Here is a 16,985-nt window from a genome sequence, read left to right as displayed (position 1 = left end):
TCTTTGCTGTATAATTAAAAGATGGTCACCCTAACTAAAGGTGATAGCTGCAAATTTCACTCATCCATTTCCTAGTTTGACTGAAGAGCAACACAGAATACGAATGTGCCAGTCGTCTGCAGGTTAAATGTCTGCCGATTCACATACACACAAAATGTGAACATCTGCGCCAGGGGGGAGGAATTTTCCGAATTTCAAAGTCCTTTCCTGGGAGGAGAAGATCGAGAGCGGGAACATAATGTGTTTTTACAACATACAATCTGTCTATGACAGTTAACAACAACATTTACAGATTGCACCTAAATGAGGCAGACTGGCTCACACCAAATTATCCAAACCCAATTAAACTCAATCTACAATGTTCAGTTCAAGCCATTACCTTCTGATGTGTGTGTGTGTGTGTGCTTGTGTGTGCATGTGTGTGTTCTATCATTTGTTATAAGGGCACCAACAGTGACAATTATGGTCAAGTCAAGCTTGAATATTTGATTGGAGAGAATCTGTATCATAATGTCCATACTGCCGATGAAAAAAAAAAATCATTTCGATGGATACGGGTTGCCATCATGTTTCACTGTGTTCCTGATAATGTGTCGCTACATCATTTGGAAGTGTGACCTAACCACCATCAAATGTAAAGACCAGTATTGTGTTCAGAAATTAAGAGCAGAGAGAGGCACTTCACCGGGTCACACAGCTTGAAAGATAATAAGATGAATTAATCAAGCTAGTATGTAAATGCAATCTGTTCATCAATAACACATAAACAGTATTGATTTAAATGATTTTCAATGGCACAGCCTAAAAGGAATTCATTAAACGAATGAGGTTACGGATCTCTGCAATGGTCAACCACCTAATCCACAACACACGCCACAATCATGGCTGCCGTGGCTACACAATAAATATTAATGATCTTAGTTTGAACCACAAATGAATTCAAATTGAAGAATGCTGACCATGCTTACCAAAGTTCAGTGCATTCGTGGTTGGAAACCCCCGTCCCCACATAAGTAATTCTTTGTTGCAAATCCTCTTGGTCGCTTTCTTCTCTGTTCCTAATTCACCTCAGCTTTCTGTCCAAATGGATTCTTTTTTTCACCGCTCATGCACGTTCACACGCTCACTTGATTATACTCCCATGACTCAAATTGACACACGCTTGCACACAATTCATATTCCACATGAGACACACAAATAAACCGGTCTTGGTCACACCAGTCCATATGCATTATTTTCTAGAATGGAGATGAAACACTGAGCTCAGTTGAATTTGTATACCCATCCATCCATTTCCAGCTTTGTCCTGATTAAGGTCACATGTGAGCTATTCCCATCTGACTTTGAGGAAGTGGCAGAGACCCCCCCTGGACAATTCTGAGGGCTCTATTTTCGTGTCCAGCGCAAAGTGCAGTCTAACTGTTTGCACGGGTGGAGTTTTCTTTCTTTTTGTATTCCCTAAACTAGCACACGTATAAGTACATTTTCTCCGTTGTGTTAGGGAACGCAGCCGACTCCTGGCTAATTGAAGCGGCTCCCCTCATTCACTTTAAACCCAGCTCAGAGAGACTCTTGCAGTTTACATGGCAAATAGATGCAGGAGATGAGCACACACAAAAACCATCACCTTCCACCCCCGATCATGCAACTGTGTGTGCTAAGATTGTAACTCCAAACCTCTGAACGGTGAGTTAGTAGCGCTAACCGCTAGCTCACTGTGCTGCAGCACTTAAAAGAAACACATACGGTATATACCAAATTCAAAGACTACAAAAAAGCATACTATACACTGTATGTATGCGTCTGAACAGCAAATAAGCGGAAACGATACAGCAGCTGAGGTTATACAGTACTTGAATGTGTGACAATGCGAGCAGGAAATGTGATTCCTTTAAAATCATCTCTTCACGCTTCTTGAATACCAGAAAAGAGAGAACCTGGCCAAGGTCAGCGGGAGAATTCCCTATTCTAATTCAGAGGCATTGCTCACCACCCGGAGCAAGAGCCATGGATTAATTTAGAGATCCATTCACCACGCCCGTGCTCAGGGAGAGGCGGCAAAACGTGATGAGGACTAAACGAGTAGAAAAAGAGGGAAAGAAATGAGGTGGAAAAAGGCAAGGACAAAAGTGAGGAGGAGGAAGAGGATGAGTGTCTTGGAACCAAGAGACAGTAGAAGTGTTTCTGCTTGTTGACTGTCAGACGCTTGAGTTAGAAGAGTTTCATTTTACAGACACTTCTCCCCTTATGGCCGACTGGCAGCAGTGTGTATGAGTGTGCGTGCGTGTCTGAGAGTATTTGACAACACAAGCGCCAGAAATGTAACGGAAACAAGAGCAGAAAAGAATACAGGGAGTAAATTGAGGGCAGTAAAAACAAAAAAAACTGCACGGGTTTAGCACGTTTCTGGGACTGTGGGTTCAAAGCAGGGATCTAGCTGTTCTATGTGGAGTTTTTCATGCGCTCCATGCGCAGATGCTACAACTTTGTCAGACCATCCAAGAACATTTTTAGGTTACTTGAGTACTCTAAATATCAGTAGGTGTGAATGTAAGTATGAGTGGTAGTTTGTTGCTACTTGCAGTATGTGTGCTGTCATTGCTGGGATTAGCCCCAGCTGACCTTTGGCGCTACTGAGAATGACATCTGCCCACACGGCGGGGGGTGGGGTGGGCGCGACTGCCCTCTCCGCTCCGCTGTCCGGCCCCTCTTCGGCGCCGGTGCCTGGGTGCGGGTGGTCCCCGGGTCGGGGGTTGGGGGGCTGCCGGTTGGTCGGGGTGGGGTCGGGGGGGGGGTGGTGGGGGTTGCAGGGTGGGGGGTGCTGGGGGTGGGGGGTGTCTGGGGGATTGGGGACCTGGGGGCGGCTGGGGCTGGGTTGGGGTGGGTGGCGGGGGTGGATGGGGGGCGGGGGGTCGTGGGGGGTGCGGGGGTTGGGGGCCAGTGGGGTGCCTGGCGGGCCTGCAGTGCCCCGTCCTGCTGCGTTGGGTCGGGGGCGCGGGCCGTGTTGGGGCGGGGGGCGCTCCTGCTCCTGGGTTTGCTCTCCGGCCGATGGCCCTGGCGGGGCCCGGGGGTCGTCCTTTGGCGCTGCCGCGGCCTGGGGGGCCCTGGGGTGTTGCGCTTGCTCTGTTCCGGCGGGGGTCGACGGCTCCCCTCTTTCCCCTCGGGTCTCCTGACGGCGGTGTTCGGTTTAGGTGAACGGTATGAGATTTTTTCTAATAGTTTTTTTGGTGAGCTAACAAATACACGCACGCACGCACGCACACACGCACGCACGCACATACACATACTCACCCACACGCACACAAAAAAATATATATATAAAAAAATAAAAATAAAAAAATAAAAAAATTAAAATATATATAAAAAGAAATATATATAAAAAAATAAAGAGCAATGATGATGACATTTCCGAATGAACAATACTGAGCTCTTTATAAAAAAAAAAAAAAAAAAGGAGAATGACATCTGCCACACATTTCCACAGAGCTCAGAATCAATCTGCCTGCACCTTGATCAAATTGACTAAAATCGCATTACACTACCTGTGCCAATACTTACACGTGTTCCAGCAGGCATGAAGTTTGGTTTCCTCTGACATGTGCCAGGCGTGATACGGAATGAGTGCTGGCCGGAGATTGGAAACTATTTTGAATTGTGACCAAAAATACATAATGTCTCCTTTTTGTGTGTAAATAGCTAAATTATAATAATTATTTATTATATGGAATTTAAATGAGTCAAATTAATATATCCAGTGAGCAGCTGTTCTTGTGTGGAAAAAAATGCCTTATTGATTGTAGGTGTCAAAGGAGAGACTGGAGATGATTGAAAAGTGGCGATGAATCAAATAACAGCTCGTTACAACTGGGGGATGAAAAAGAAGATGGGCTAATGCCATAGCAGCAATCGCTCCAGTGAGCAAAAGAACAGGAAATTGATACTACAATTCCCACAAGCTCTCCGGTGCTAGACAATATGAGGTTGCTACATGTCGCCGATCTGATGAGTCTTCATTTAATCTGTAACATTGGGATCATATCCTGCTTTGTATCAATAGTTCAGATTGCTAGTGCTTGGGATATTTGCTTGCCTTGTTTGTACTGTAGGCTGCAGTGGTGCTGAACTCCCTTTAACTCATTCACTGCCATTGACGGCTATAGACGTCAAAAATTCCTTTGAACTATTTATATTAGTTAAAAAAATGTGTATATATGAAATTTATGAAAACCTAGATTTTTTAAAATTGTATTAGAACAAATATAACGTTTGTGATTAATCGTGAGTTAACTAGTAAAGTCATGCGATTAATTACAATAAAAAGTTGTAATCGCCTGGCGCCCCTAATTTTTAATAATATTTTCTTAAAAAAAAAAAAAAAGATTATTAAATGTATTTATTTTTTTGTTTGTTTAAAAGAAAAGATCATTAAAAATTAGGGGCATCAGGCGATTAAAATGTGTAATCGTAATTAATCGCATGACTTCACTAGTTAATTCACGATTAATCACACATTTTATATCTGCTCTAAATGTACAAAATAAATCAAGATTTTCACACTATTGTTAACAAAAATGTTAAACTAATAGAAATAGTTTAAATGATTTTTTTTTTTAAGTCTATAGCTGTCAATGGCGGTGATGAATGAGTTTTAATGATGAGAGAAAGTTTGAGCGTACCTAATAAAGTGGGCAATGAGGGTAGATTGTTGTTGATATCCAATTCCAAGATGCATAAAGAAGATTTCAAAGATCATATTGGTCTGCAGATTTTTCTACCCAAAACAATTTTGCCCATTGCTAATATAATAAGTAGATATGCCTCGAGAACTGAAGCTTACCAGTTAGATTCATATTTCAAATAATTCCCTGTGTTAAAGGTCTGCTTTGAAATGAGATTTTTGGAGAAATTAATAGAGACATGCTCTGCATTTTGCTTTTTGATGCGAAAGTATGGGCACAATTTCAGTCATGTACGTAACTAACTACAAGATTGACATCTTGGTTCCTACAATTGACAATAATAATAATAGTGATATATAGTTCATGTTTCTTATCTTAAGAGTCACAATGTATCAATTTGCTCATGTCGATACATCATAAAGAGAGTGAGACATTAATATTCATATTCTGGAACTCTCAATTTCTTCTCTGACCAAATGTATTTAAATGTTCTGACCTCACATATTTATTCAGCGTTAATCTTTCACACCCCCTCAATAAAGCAGAGAGATTAAAAATACTGAAACAAGCCAGCAGAAATCTGTTTGAATTTTTTCTTATACTGCACATTTCTTAAAAAATAAAAAAAATAAAAATTCTTGGCAGCCAGAGATATATTTGTGTCTGAAGCGAATAAAATGCTTCTGCAGCTTTAGTCGACATTTGCTTGTGTAGCATTAATTAGTCATTACTTGAGGACATAATGAAGATGCAATTGTAAGTACTGTTGTTATTTTATGCATGAACTGTCACTGTGGCGCATTGTAAAATGCCAGTTGGATTCTTTTGTTCTCTCAGAACACTTCACACCCATTTAATGCAACAGCAATGCGATTCATGCTACCCATAATACAATAGGATGCAATTTGATATGTAGTCACTGTGTTCCTTCCCACTTACACATCCTTAAGTCATTTTTTGTGTGTGTGGAGTGAAATAAATAAATTGACAATAAATTATCCAAATGCTATTAAATGACACAAATGTTGTCCAATTAAATGATTGGACATGAGTTACACGACACCATATGGATTCATAAATGCATGAGTATCAGTGGGAGTTTTTACATATTTTTGTCCTGGAGTGATGGTATTCATATCACATCATGATTGAGCAGCTAATTGGTATTATTTGTTTCAGACTTTGAAGCAACAATTCTTTGTATACCCTAAAATATGAATTCCCACCTTGACCATTCTAAAACTTTAACTCACATTTGTAGTAAAACTACCAATTGAATGCTGCATTTCCGGGCCACGTCCTGAGAAAATGGAGCATTTTAGCTGCTGAATAATACCAAGCTGCTATACATGTTGGCTATGCACGACAATCGAGATTGGACGATATTTTGCATTTTATGCAAAATCGGCGATCGGCTGTAATGTCTTAATTTGCCCGATCGATCAATGACGTCATTGATTGGCTCCGCGAAATAAGACATTATGTGTTATTTTTAATTAATTTTTTAAGAATGTAATTTTACCCCCATACATTTTAATTGGTGTCATTTATACGTGGGTTTTTGCTATTCATGGGCTGGGCCAGCCCCTATCCCCCGCAAATGGCGGAGGTCGACTGTAGAGTAAATATAAAAGTTTTTAAAATCGATACAGTATATTGCTCCAGCCTTGGTGATCGTCTCAACCTGCCTCCCACTGACAATCATAAGATGGTAATGTAATGTAATTTACACTCTCTAAATATCACACACCACCCTCCATTATTTTTATTATTTGTACAAATGTTCATTTATTTACATTGCAATGGTAAAACAAATGTGGTAAACTCCACTCACTCTGTTCTTCCACAGGTGTGGTAATGCTCGCACAAGAGCAAACTGTCACAACGTTTGGACACACTTGCCACACAGAGAGACCCGAACACAAGAAATTGTTGACTGGCCATTACAAGCACCACAACCGAGTGAAGATTTACTTTAAGCACCCAGTCAAAAGAGGATATTAAAAGATTAGCTTCAAATAACCAGGGAGGAAATCAATACACAGAGGAGCTTCTGCCAATCAGATCAGACTTCTTTTATGATGGTATAAACAAGTATTTCTTGATGCTGGAGTGTTAGCACCAATTGGACAATATAGAGTTATAGACAATATGTTTTAGAGCATTCAACATTCCATTGATATTTAAAAACAACAACAACCAAACAATCTTGGGAAAAAAAGTACAAAATATGGAATTTTGCACAAAAAAAAAGACCATTTAAAGAGCAGAGCTGGAGATATGCCCCAATTTGTTATGCTTTTTTTTTTGTGTAGAGTTCTTGCATAACTTTAAGTATACATTCTGATCAACCATGACCAAAAAGATGTTTTTTTGTTTTTTGTTTGTTTTTGTTTTAAAGAGGACAGACCGGCAGGAAACCGACCACTTGTAGATAGACTTTTACACTCTCTATTACTGTTTGAAGGTTGTTGTTTTTCATTGAGCAATATTATGAATCACGCAAACAACAAAAACATTTAAGATTTAGCATACAACTTTATTATTCAAATAAAATATTAACTAGGCAGCAGACATTATAATCTAGATTAAAAGCATTTCTGAACTTGTTGCCAGGCAGAATTTGTAGAGCATAGCCTAATCGGTGAAACTAGGCTTTTTTTAACTAACAGTAAACTTGCCTGACCCTCCCATGTATTTTTTCATTTGAGACTGTTTGTTTTTATCCTATATGTAAATTTGGATAAATTATTATTTTGTAATGTTTTTAGGGGCCTGCAGTAAGTAGATCACCCTATGTACACAAATTGAATAACTTCACTGTAATCACTCTCCACACACTCATAATGCTGAGTCAGCACTGGATTGATTTCTTTACATTCCCAAGCTCCAAATATTGAGTAATATTAAGCAAAAATTGTATGACATAGTAAAGAGAATGCTTAGATACTCACATGCATTGGTGACTGCAAAGCTGTTGGCTGTCTCTATATTGTCGACATGTGGGACCAGGTTGAAGGGGGCTTCCGTAGCGTTCGGGCTGGTGTTGTGAAGGAAGATAGCCAGTCGGAAGGCTGTGTACTCCTGATCAGTATTCCTAATGAACAAGCCACCTAGGGGAGTGAGACAAAGGAAAAGGTGATGGAGAGGAGAGAGAGAGGAATGTGTGCCAAGAAAGATTAATGAGGAGAGAGTGACAAAAAAAGGAGAGGGAGAAAAAAACCAAGATCTTCATTACCATTTGTAAGAAAAAATGTCACTTGTATTTCAGCACACATACATAACCATGAAAGAAAATCCATGGATACAATTGCTGCACATTTCATTGATGAAATAAAAAAAAAGGGAGCGGGATGTAAGGGTAGGGGGGAAAAAATAGAAACAACTAGCCTGTCAGAGGTCAGTAGCCAAAAAGATAATGAGTTGGAGAGGAGATAACAGATAACAGAGGGAGGCCAGATCACAAAAATGTCAGCCCCATACGGGAAGAGCAGAGGCCGCGCACAAAAAAGGAATGGCCATGTGGATACAAAATGTCAGTTGGCCTTTTAAAATGAGAGACTCGTATCCCATCGGACCAAATGAGAATGTGATAAAAGATCAAAGGAATGAGACAAATCCTACTATCCAAAACTATAAAAAGGGGAGCAAAGATTTTTGAGAGAGAATGAACGTTTGAGCATGCGTGTCTGTGAAGAGCAGAGTGCCACAAACTGTAGGCTGCATGCAAAGAAAAGCTTTTACAAATTCACAGGGAGTCCCAGAGGGGCTCTTTTATGAACTAAGCCACAAACATTGTAATCTGACTAACTCCAACAACTATGCTAATGAAGTGAAAATGAATAAAATATGACTTGTATCATTAGTACAAATTCAATCGGAGAATAAACACATGCACACAAAACAGGAAATCAACAAACGTGGGGCGGACAAATGTACAAATGTCCTGTTAATCATGACATAACCTTTGGATAAGAGGGTGGGACCTTGCGGATGAGAGCCAAAATCACTATTGTACATTGTAAAGGTAAGACATGACCTTATGATGATGACGTTGTCAGTTGCTATGCAGTTGTTATGGTCTTGTAATAGTCACTCTTATTTTGTAGTTCTATGCAGTTGATATGTCCCTTATGATGATGAAGTTGTCAGTTGCTATGCAGTTACTATGGTCCTGTAATAGTCACTCTTATTTTGCAGTTGCTATGTAGAAACTATGCTCCTTATGATGATAAAGTTGTCAGTTAATATGCAATTATGTCCCGTACGACGATACAGTTGTCAGTTGCTATGCAGTTGTTATGGTCTTGTAATAGTCCCTCCTATTTTGTAGTTCTATGCAGTTGCTCTGTCCCATATGATGATGAAGTTGTCAGTTGCTATGCAGTTACTATGATCCTGTAATAGTCACTCTTATTTTGCAGCTGCTATGTAGAAGCTATGTTCCTTACAAGTTCTTCAACAATAACGACCATATTGGTTATTTTACCCTGCACCAAAATACGACCAAGTGTTGCGTATTGTAGTTTAGCGACCTCTACCGGCCATGTTGTATCAGCCATGTTAAATAGCGAAAAAAAAGTAACGGGAATGGAAGCCGGGCCTTCTGGTCAGAAGACGAATGTTTATCTTACTGAGCTAACTGGCCGGTAATGACCATAGTGTTTATTTGTTACTGTTCACATGTATGTCAATTCGCCGTCAGATTATGCAGTTGCTATGGTCCTGTAATAGTCACTCTTATTTTGTCTAGTCATTCCTATTGTGTCATGAAAGCTTGTATTCTGTCATATGGAGTTGTAACCTTGGTCTAGCTGGAGTTTCTGAGTGACACTTTTGTCAATATGTCGAGGTTCCTTAGCCGAGGTTTTCCCTCAGCACGTTGAGGTTTCCTATCCCTCGTCTTCCATGCAAACGGTTCTCTTGCTTGTGTTCGAGGTTGCGTCCATGTATCAAGCCCTGCTCTCTCAATCGAAGTTTCTCAGTCAAGTGTTTTCTTCGAGGTCATTGAATCCAGCCCTGCTTTCTGTTGTTACTTTGTATTTTTGTAAGGAAAGACTCCCTGGCTCCCAATTCCTGTGTCTGGTCTGTATTTGGGTCCTAATTCCGCACCTCACGTGACAGTTATAATTATTGAAAAATCTGTGTTGTCATGTAATACACAAATTATTCAGCCACTAACACACTTAACACAAATCACATTGTATTAAAAAAAAATCTGTGGACTTAGGATCACTACTGTTAACTGTAGGGGTAAAAATGCAGCTACAAGAACTTCTATATGATGAAAGCGACAATCTCTATTCCCACAGGCGCAGACGTAGCCCAACGAAATGTGGCGCCCAGGGCGAGATTTTTATCGGGCTCGCACCCTCCTACATTGCTGATTTACAGACACTTATAAATTCAAAGAACATTGTGCTTAATTTATAAGATAACCTGTCACCCTATTTACATGCTTCATACATTACAACGAAATACCCAAAAATCTGGGATCAAATATTAAATAACTTTTAACCAAAATATAAATAATGAATAAAAAGTAATAATAGTAATAATAAATTATCATTAATTAGAAGAACAAAGATAGTGTTGTAGTGTTTCACCCGCAGGTGGGTTAGTTTTATTAATAATGGGCATCTGAAAGTTTTATAAATAACTTTTTTTCCCCTCAAAAATATACAACTGTATTACTGTAAGATCAAGACTTTAAAGTAATAGTGTTTTTTTCTTCTTCTGTGTGGCCCTTACATTCGTTTGCAATGTTGAAACAGAAATGGGTCTTCCCCAAGCGGTTCCCGCAATCATTCACGAAAAACTAATTGGACTAGTCCAACACCCCAATTGATGAATGAATGTGTCCCAAAACTTTTGTCCATGCAACGTTATGGTGCGTATTTGTATTTATTTTCCTTTTTTTTTTTTATGGTACGTATTTGTATTTCCTTTCCATTTTTTTTTTACTTATTTTTTTCAATGAGATCACCCTCTGAGATTTGCTCAATGCTTCAAGGTCTTAAGTGATTGGAAACAAAATGATTGAGCTCACTTTTAACCATAAAAGAGTGAAAGAGATGGGCAGGGAAGAGGAAAGATGACAAGGGAGGAGTCGGCAGGCAGCACATAATGAACGGAGCCATTATGATGACGAGGTGCCATCTACCTTTGTGTGTGTGTGTGTGTGTGTCTTCCCCTCACTGGGCGTTCATCCTGCATGCTCTTTTTACTAAATTTATCGCAGATTATAAACTCACACTTATCCAGCATGATAGTTAAAAAAGAAAAGACAGGGAACTCGCATGTTCAGGGAAAACTGGATAACTGATAACAGAATAATTGGACTGGCATGAAATGTGAAACAAACATGAACAGATGTATTCCTGGCATTTGGAAGGGTTCTATTTCTGGATTGCAATGCGTTTCGGACGGTGCTCAGGACTGCAGTGGAACCTTGAAAGTTGAACGTCACTTAAATAGTACGATTTAGGATTTGCCCCAAAATATTTTGAACAAAATTGGCCTGTTAAGTGTAACGCACACAATTTGAGAGTTCAAACTGCCGTCATGTAGTGATGAGAAAATGAAGCTTCATGAAGCACTTGTAATATTTTTTGACTCCTCTAGATGCCACTCTTGGTTGAAAGATGCAGTGGAAATGTAATCAATTTCCTTTGCACTAGCCTTTATATTTAAACCAAGAGCACCATCTAGGGGAGTCAAAAAATATCACAAGTGCTTCATGAAGCTTCATTTTCCCATCACTACCGTCATGCATGACATCACACAAGACGCCAGCAAATCTGAGAATCTTGTGTCACTTATTCCAAAAGACGGACAGCCATCATTGACCTCGTGCACATATTATGCAAAACCTTTCACAACCTCAATTTAGCAGCCATAAAAGGGTTAACGCCGCCATGCATCGGTTTTGCTTTTTTGCAACACATTCTGAATGATGGATGACCGTCATTCCTGAGATCATGCAAGATGTCAACAAATTCTTCAAATCCTTCAAGAAGTTCACCTACCATCAAAGGATCAACTCTTTGCTTTTCTTTGATTTAGTGTGGCTTTTGCCAGATTTATTCCAAAACATAGGCAATAAATAATATTTTTTAGATTCTATGTAAACATTAGGAACGTAATGATAACGGCAATATCGTGATATTGCGATATTAAAACTGCCACAATATATTGTTGTCGTCTTGTCACGATATTAAAAGCAGCACATCTGTTAAAAAAAAAAGTCAGGTTGATATACTTTTGTGCAGTTCTAGCACCCTCTGGTGACTATTTTTTTGTAGTGCAGTTCAATTTTCACAAAGCAGGTTTTGGCTCTTCTATATTAAAATTCCATGCTAATTGTCAGATGAAGGGGAACGTAATACAGTGTTTCCCACAGATTTGAAATCTACTTGGGTGGGTGGACTTCGGGGGGGGGGGGGGGGGGGTGTTCCCAGTCCTGTTATTTGCGTCTCCTCTAACCTAATGCTCCATAAGTGAGTGACGGCGAACTAATGTTACATGCGGTTTATCTGGTTGTGAAATATTTTTGTTTTAAAAAACTATATTTTTATAAAATTTTCTTGAAATATATATGGTGGCCAGTTTACTTGAGTGGCCCGTCCAAGTATTAACATGGTGTGGGAAACACTGTAATATGATAATGAAGCGAGTCAATATGTGGTGCATTAGCAAGTAAGTGCCTTAATATTAAGTGTTATTAGAGATTGTAGGTGGTTTATATGCATTGCTGTTTTATACAAAGCACAATAACAAAGCACACTAGAATGGTATATCAAGTTTAGGTTTAACAGTAGTTTACTCACTGTTGTTTGACAATTGAATTAAAAAGGTGTTAGAAGTTACTTAAAAATCGCCTCTACAGTTAATAAGGCTTTGTGATGGTGAGTTACTTGGGAACTGATTAGTTTAACGTCCATTATTTAAACTGTGTGGAATTTTTCACTGGTAGTATAGTGGTGCATGTTGCTGCCGTTTGTGCAGATGGTGCAGGTTCAGTTCCCAGTCAGTGACCCAATAACCAGCTGTGGACTGTCCCAAGCAATGACAAAAAAATAATAATAATAATAATCTGTGTGTTTTGTTAATAAGGGTACAAATGTAAAAAATGGTACCAAATAAATCATACAATTGGCTGGCTATGGCTATGGCGACCCCGGATAGGACAAGCTGAAAGTTGCAACATACTAACAACATACAATCCAAATACAGCGGATGGAAGAGCGATTTAGAAAATCCTGCATTCGACTTTCGAGGTTCCACGATACTACAGTTCCCTCAAACAGAATCAATGTTTGCCAAGTCCAAGCATGAAAAACGCAGAGCAAAGCTTTCTGTGAAATTACACTGCAAACGTATCTAACACTTCTTAAGTGAACAACTCTGCTGGCAAACAGAAAGGTCACATATATATAACCTTTCGCAACTATCAGCAGCGTCTGCACGCAGGTCCGCACATGAACTAGTGTTTGTATACATGCCACATGCATGGGCGTGAAAAATAATAACAGCACATACAAAACCACATTCTATGAAACAGCATGAAGCATGTAATACTCTAACGTGGTTAAAGGTCCCCTGTAAGTTATGACCCTCAAGAATCATCCGCCAGCCGCTCTTTTACAGCACCCTTGGCTCTGTGAGCACACAACACATTGCACAATTTATATGATGTGTGTTCAGGAAGCAACGCTGACGTGGAGTGGATGCAAATCTGCAAAAAAAATAAAAATAAATGTTTAGCATATTAAGTTTATTGGCAGCTGCAGGTACGGAGTCAAGGAGATGAATCCCATTATAGGACCTCCCAACTGCCCCCCACTAGGAGTGATGCAGTGAATTCATTATCACACATTTGACTGCGTGCCTGTGGCGTGTGCGCGCCACACAAGCTCGCATGCACGTGGGTTCATCTGCAACCCTGACCGCTCACTATCTTGCAAACTTTATCACTTTTTTGGTTGCTGTACTTAGAAAGAAAACGTTTTGCTTTCACAAGAAGGGAAAAGAAGGAGAGCTTGAGGGTGAGAGAGACTGAGAGAGAGAGGGAGGGAGGGAATACTGCAGTGTCTAAAGAGAGATAAGACTGAAGAAGGAAAAAAGCTTTTTAAATATTCACACACAGACAAACTGAAACACTTTGTATGCATTTGTAGACCATTTATGATTTTGAGAATGAGTTAGAATAAAGAATCTTGGCCAAAATGTTTCCATGCTGCATTTTTGTTTCTTAAATACATTTTTCTTGAAGACTTTGAAAAAGCACATCTGTATGAAAAAACAACAACTCACCAATCTGCACCGAGCTGGGGAACGCTCCCGTCGCCAACCCCCAGAGGACGGAACACAAGCCCAGAAAGTGCCAAGAGAAAATATTAATCCTCATGTTTCTTCACTTGGGTCCCCTCAAAAAGTGTTGAGATACATTGACAGGGATGAAGGGGGGAAAGACGGCAGGAAAATGACAGGAAGGTTTTCTCCGTGTACTGTATGCTTTGTCCAAGGCAGTATTCCTATTCCATGGTGCGCTTCTAGCGGTTCTCCCCCCCTTGCATGCACAGTCCGCTCAGGAGCGAGCAGTGTGTCCGGTGCACATGGAAAGACAGGCGGGAAGGAGGAGTAAGGGAAAGTCGCTGCAAGATTGGCGAGCTTGGAGAGCAGACTGCATGGAGCAACTGGACATGCGCGCCCCCTCCTCCCTCTCTCCTTCCTTCCCTCCCCTCCCTCTCCTTCTTTCAGTCTCACACACTCTCACGCTCTCTTTCTACATCATATACTTTCTCCTTCCCTGCTGCTGATTCAGTGTTCATATGGAGAGGCGTGGATTACGTGCGCCACATTTACGCACTTTCTACACGCTTGTAATCATCGGCATTTATCCACATAAGTGATGTCAAATGTCTTATCTGGTTTATTATTGCTGCGTGAGTCAAAGAGAAAAAAACACGGTCGTTTGTTTCCCTTAAGAAGTTTAAATGAAGGGTTCCTTCTGCGTCAAGCACAATCCATCCTGACGCATTGGTCCGAACCAGTTTCTGTCCCAGACATCTGGCCAGAGAAAAAGACTAAAAGTAAATACATTTGCAAAATTGATCAATGTATTAAGGAGACATTATGCTACTTAATGTGTTTGTTTGCACTTTATCATACTTAGAAATATTATAACTAATGCTGTGGCTGGGCAGTGTAGCTCCATATGTATTGCATAGTTTTTCCATAGGGTCCGTCATGCCATGTGAGTTACGGAGTTAAGACCAAATCATAGACAAGACACAAGAAGTGGGAGTTCAGAGAGGTTTTCGATGCAAAATTACGAAGCAAGGCTGGATTCAGATGGCCTAAAAAAATAAAATAATTAACACTTAGAGAAACCTTGGCTTTGAAACCTTGATTGAGAGAGCAGGGCTGGATGCATGGAAGCAACCTTGAACGCATGGAAGAACAGTTTGCAAGGAAGAGTAGCGGCAGGAAACCTGATTTTGCTGACAAAAGTGTCACTCAGAAACTCCAGCTGGGGAAAGCATAAATCCATATGACGGAAGAAAGGCCTGTATGACAGAATAAAAGTGACAATAACAGGACCATAGCAATTGCATGTCAGCGGACAATTGCATCATCATGATGAATATAGCAACTGCATAGCAACTGACAACTTCATTACAAGGACCATAGCAACTGAGAACTTCATCATCACTAGGAACATGTCAACTGCATAGCAACTGACAACTTCGGATTCATCACAAAGAAAATAGTGATTGCGTAGCAACTGACATCACCGCCACAAGGAACATAGCAGTTGCATAGAAACTGGCAACTTCATTAAGGAACACAGCATCTGCATAGCAATTGACAACTTCATCATCATAAGGGACATAACAACTGCATAGCAACTGCAAAATAAGAGTGATCAGGAAAAAATAAGTGACAAAGACATCCTCATAATAAGGAACATAATGCAAGACTATAACAACACAATGACCCAACCCAAAACACAGTCATAACAAGTCATCCATTTCATGTTGTACTTATTGGGACCTAAGTGAGATGGAGCCTATCTCTATTGACTTTGAGGAAGAGGTGCACCCATGATTGGTCACTAGTCAATTTCTTCCACATAGACAAACAACCACTCACTAAATTGAGGGAGACAAGCTAAGCACTGCATCAATGTGCCTTTGGTAATCAAAATCCTAAAAAAATAAAATAATACAAATCTTTAAAAAATAAAATAATAAATTAACATACTGCCCAGCCATGTGCCATGATTAAGGAGTCTGGACCCCATCATTTCAATGCCACAAATTGAAAATATTATTATGGAGGGCCTCTGCCAGTCATGGTCCTGAGAAACATCATACATTTTTCACTCTACAGTGCCAATGTCTATATGAATATTGTCCCATATACATGCCTCAAAAACAGACAGACCAACCAGTACATCCATTATTTTGCAACTTGTTTTAAAGACATTGATGTGTGCGTGTGTGTTTTTTTATTTTGCTTCGGAAGGATAATAGTGACCAGGTGACCTGCACTGATATCGCAGGCTTTCAACACTGACATGAACTGTCCATGGTACTGAAAGCAAAATGTGCACCAGGCTGGATGCTCTCACTGCTCTCACGCTGTCCGAGAGTATGCATGTATTTTACTAAACACGATCAAATCAATCACTTCATTTATATGTTCTTAATATATTCCCTTTACAATAATGCAGATGAGCGGTTAGCATGTCTGCCTAACACTCGCAAATTACTGGGTTTGAACCTTGGCCACGGCCCATCTGTGTAGAGTTCGCACAAAAGTGCGTGCTCTCTCTCCTCGTGCTTGTGTGGGTTTACTCCAACTACTCTGGTTAACACCCACATTCGAGAAGACTAAACTGTCAAGAGATATTATTAGTTAGTGTGAATGTTTTTTTGTCTATATCTTGTCTATAATTTTCTGGCACCTGGGGCTCCAAAAAATTACTGTGAAATAACAGATAATTACTTTCTTGTAAAAACACAGTTTTTTCTACAATTAAAGTACAGTTTTTAACTGTAACTTTTAACAAGATTGTATGTAATATGACAGTATATGACAAAAAAATGATATGCTTAATCTTTCAAAACATGGCCCTCTCAAGCTTTCCTCTTTACCTATTTCTCATTAGATATGCTTTCAAAATAAATGTTAATACAATGAATGCTACCATCTAGGACATTGCAGAAATTGTAGTTATTTTCACTTAAACAAAAAAAAGTTCTCAATTCACAAAGAAATTATGGTAAAATTACACAT

At 39.8% G+C, this 16,985-nt stretch overlaps 1 protein-coding gene across 8 annotated transcripts in view; it reads right to left on the bottom strand.

The window, feature by feature from the left end:
* The window catches only part of gria4a (glutamate receptor, ionotropic, AMPA 4a), a 123,527-nt gene extending 109,170 nt beyond the window's left edge, over positions 1-14,357 (bottom strand). For all 8 annotated transcript variants that reach the window (XM_086080988.1, XM_086080989.1, XM_086080993.1 and 5 more), the window contains exons 1-2: positions 13,995-14,357; positions 7,634-7,792 (exon numbers count right to left, since the gene is read on the bottom strand). In XM_086080988.1, the coding sequence (XP_085937114.1) occupies positions 7,634-7,792; positions 13,995-14,088 (253 nt within the window). In that variant the 5' untranslated portion in view covers positions 14,089-14,357. The remainder of the gene's footprint in view (positions 1-7,633; positions 7,793-13,994) is intronic.
* Between the last annotated feature and the right edge of the window lie 2,628 nt (positions 14,358-16,985).

Source organism: Leptonotus elevatus, chromosome 7, assembly GCF_054856555.1.
Source record: "Leptonotus elevatus isolate MCC_2025b chromosome 7, RoL_Lele_1.0, whole genome shotgun sequence".
Classification (NCBI taxonomy): Eukaryota; Metazoa; Chordata; class Actinopteri; order Syngnathiformes; family Syngnathidae; genus Leptonotus; species Leptonotus elevatus.
Note: the sequence above shows the minus strand (reverse complement) of the source record. Positions and strands in the feature narration are given on the sequence as shown.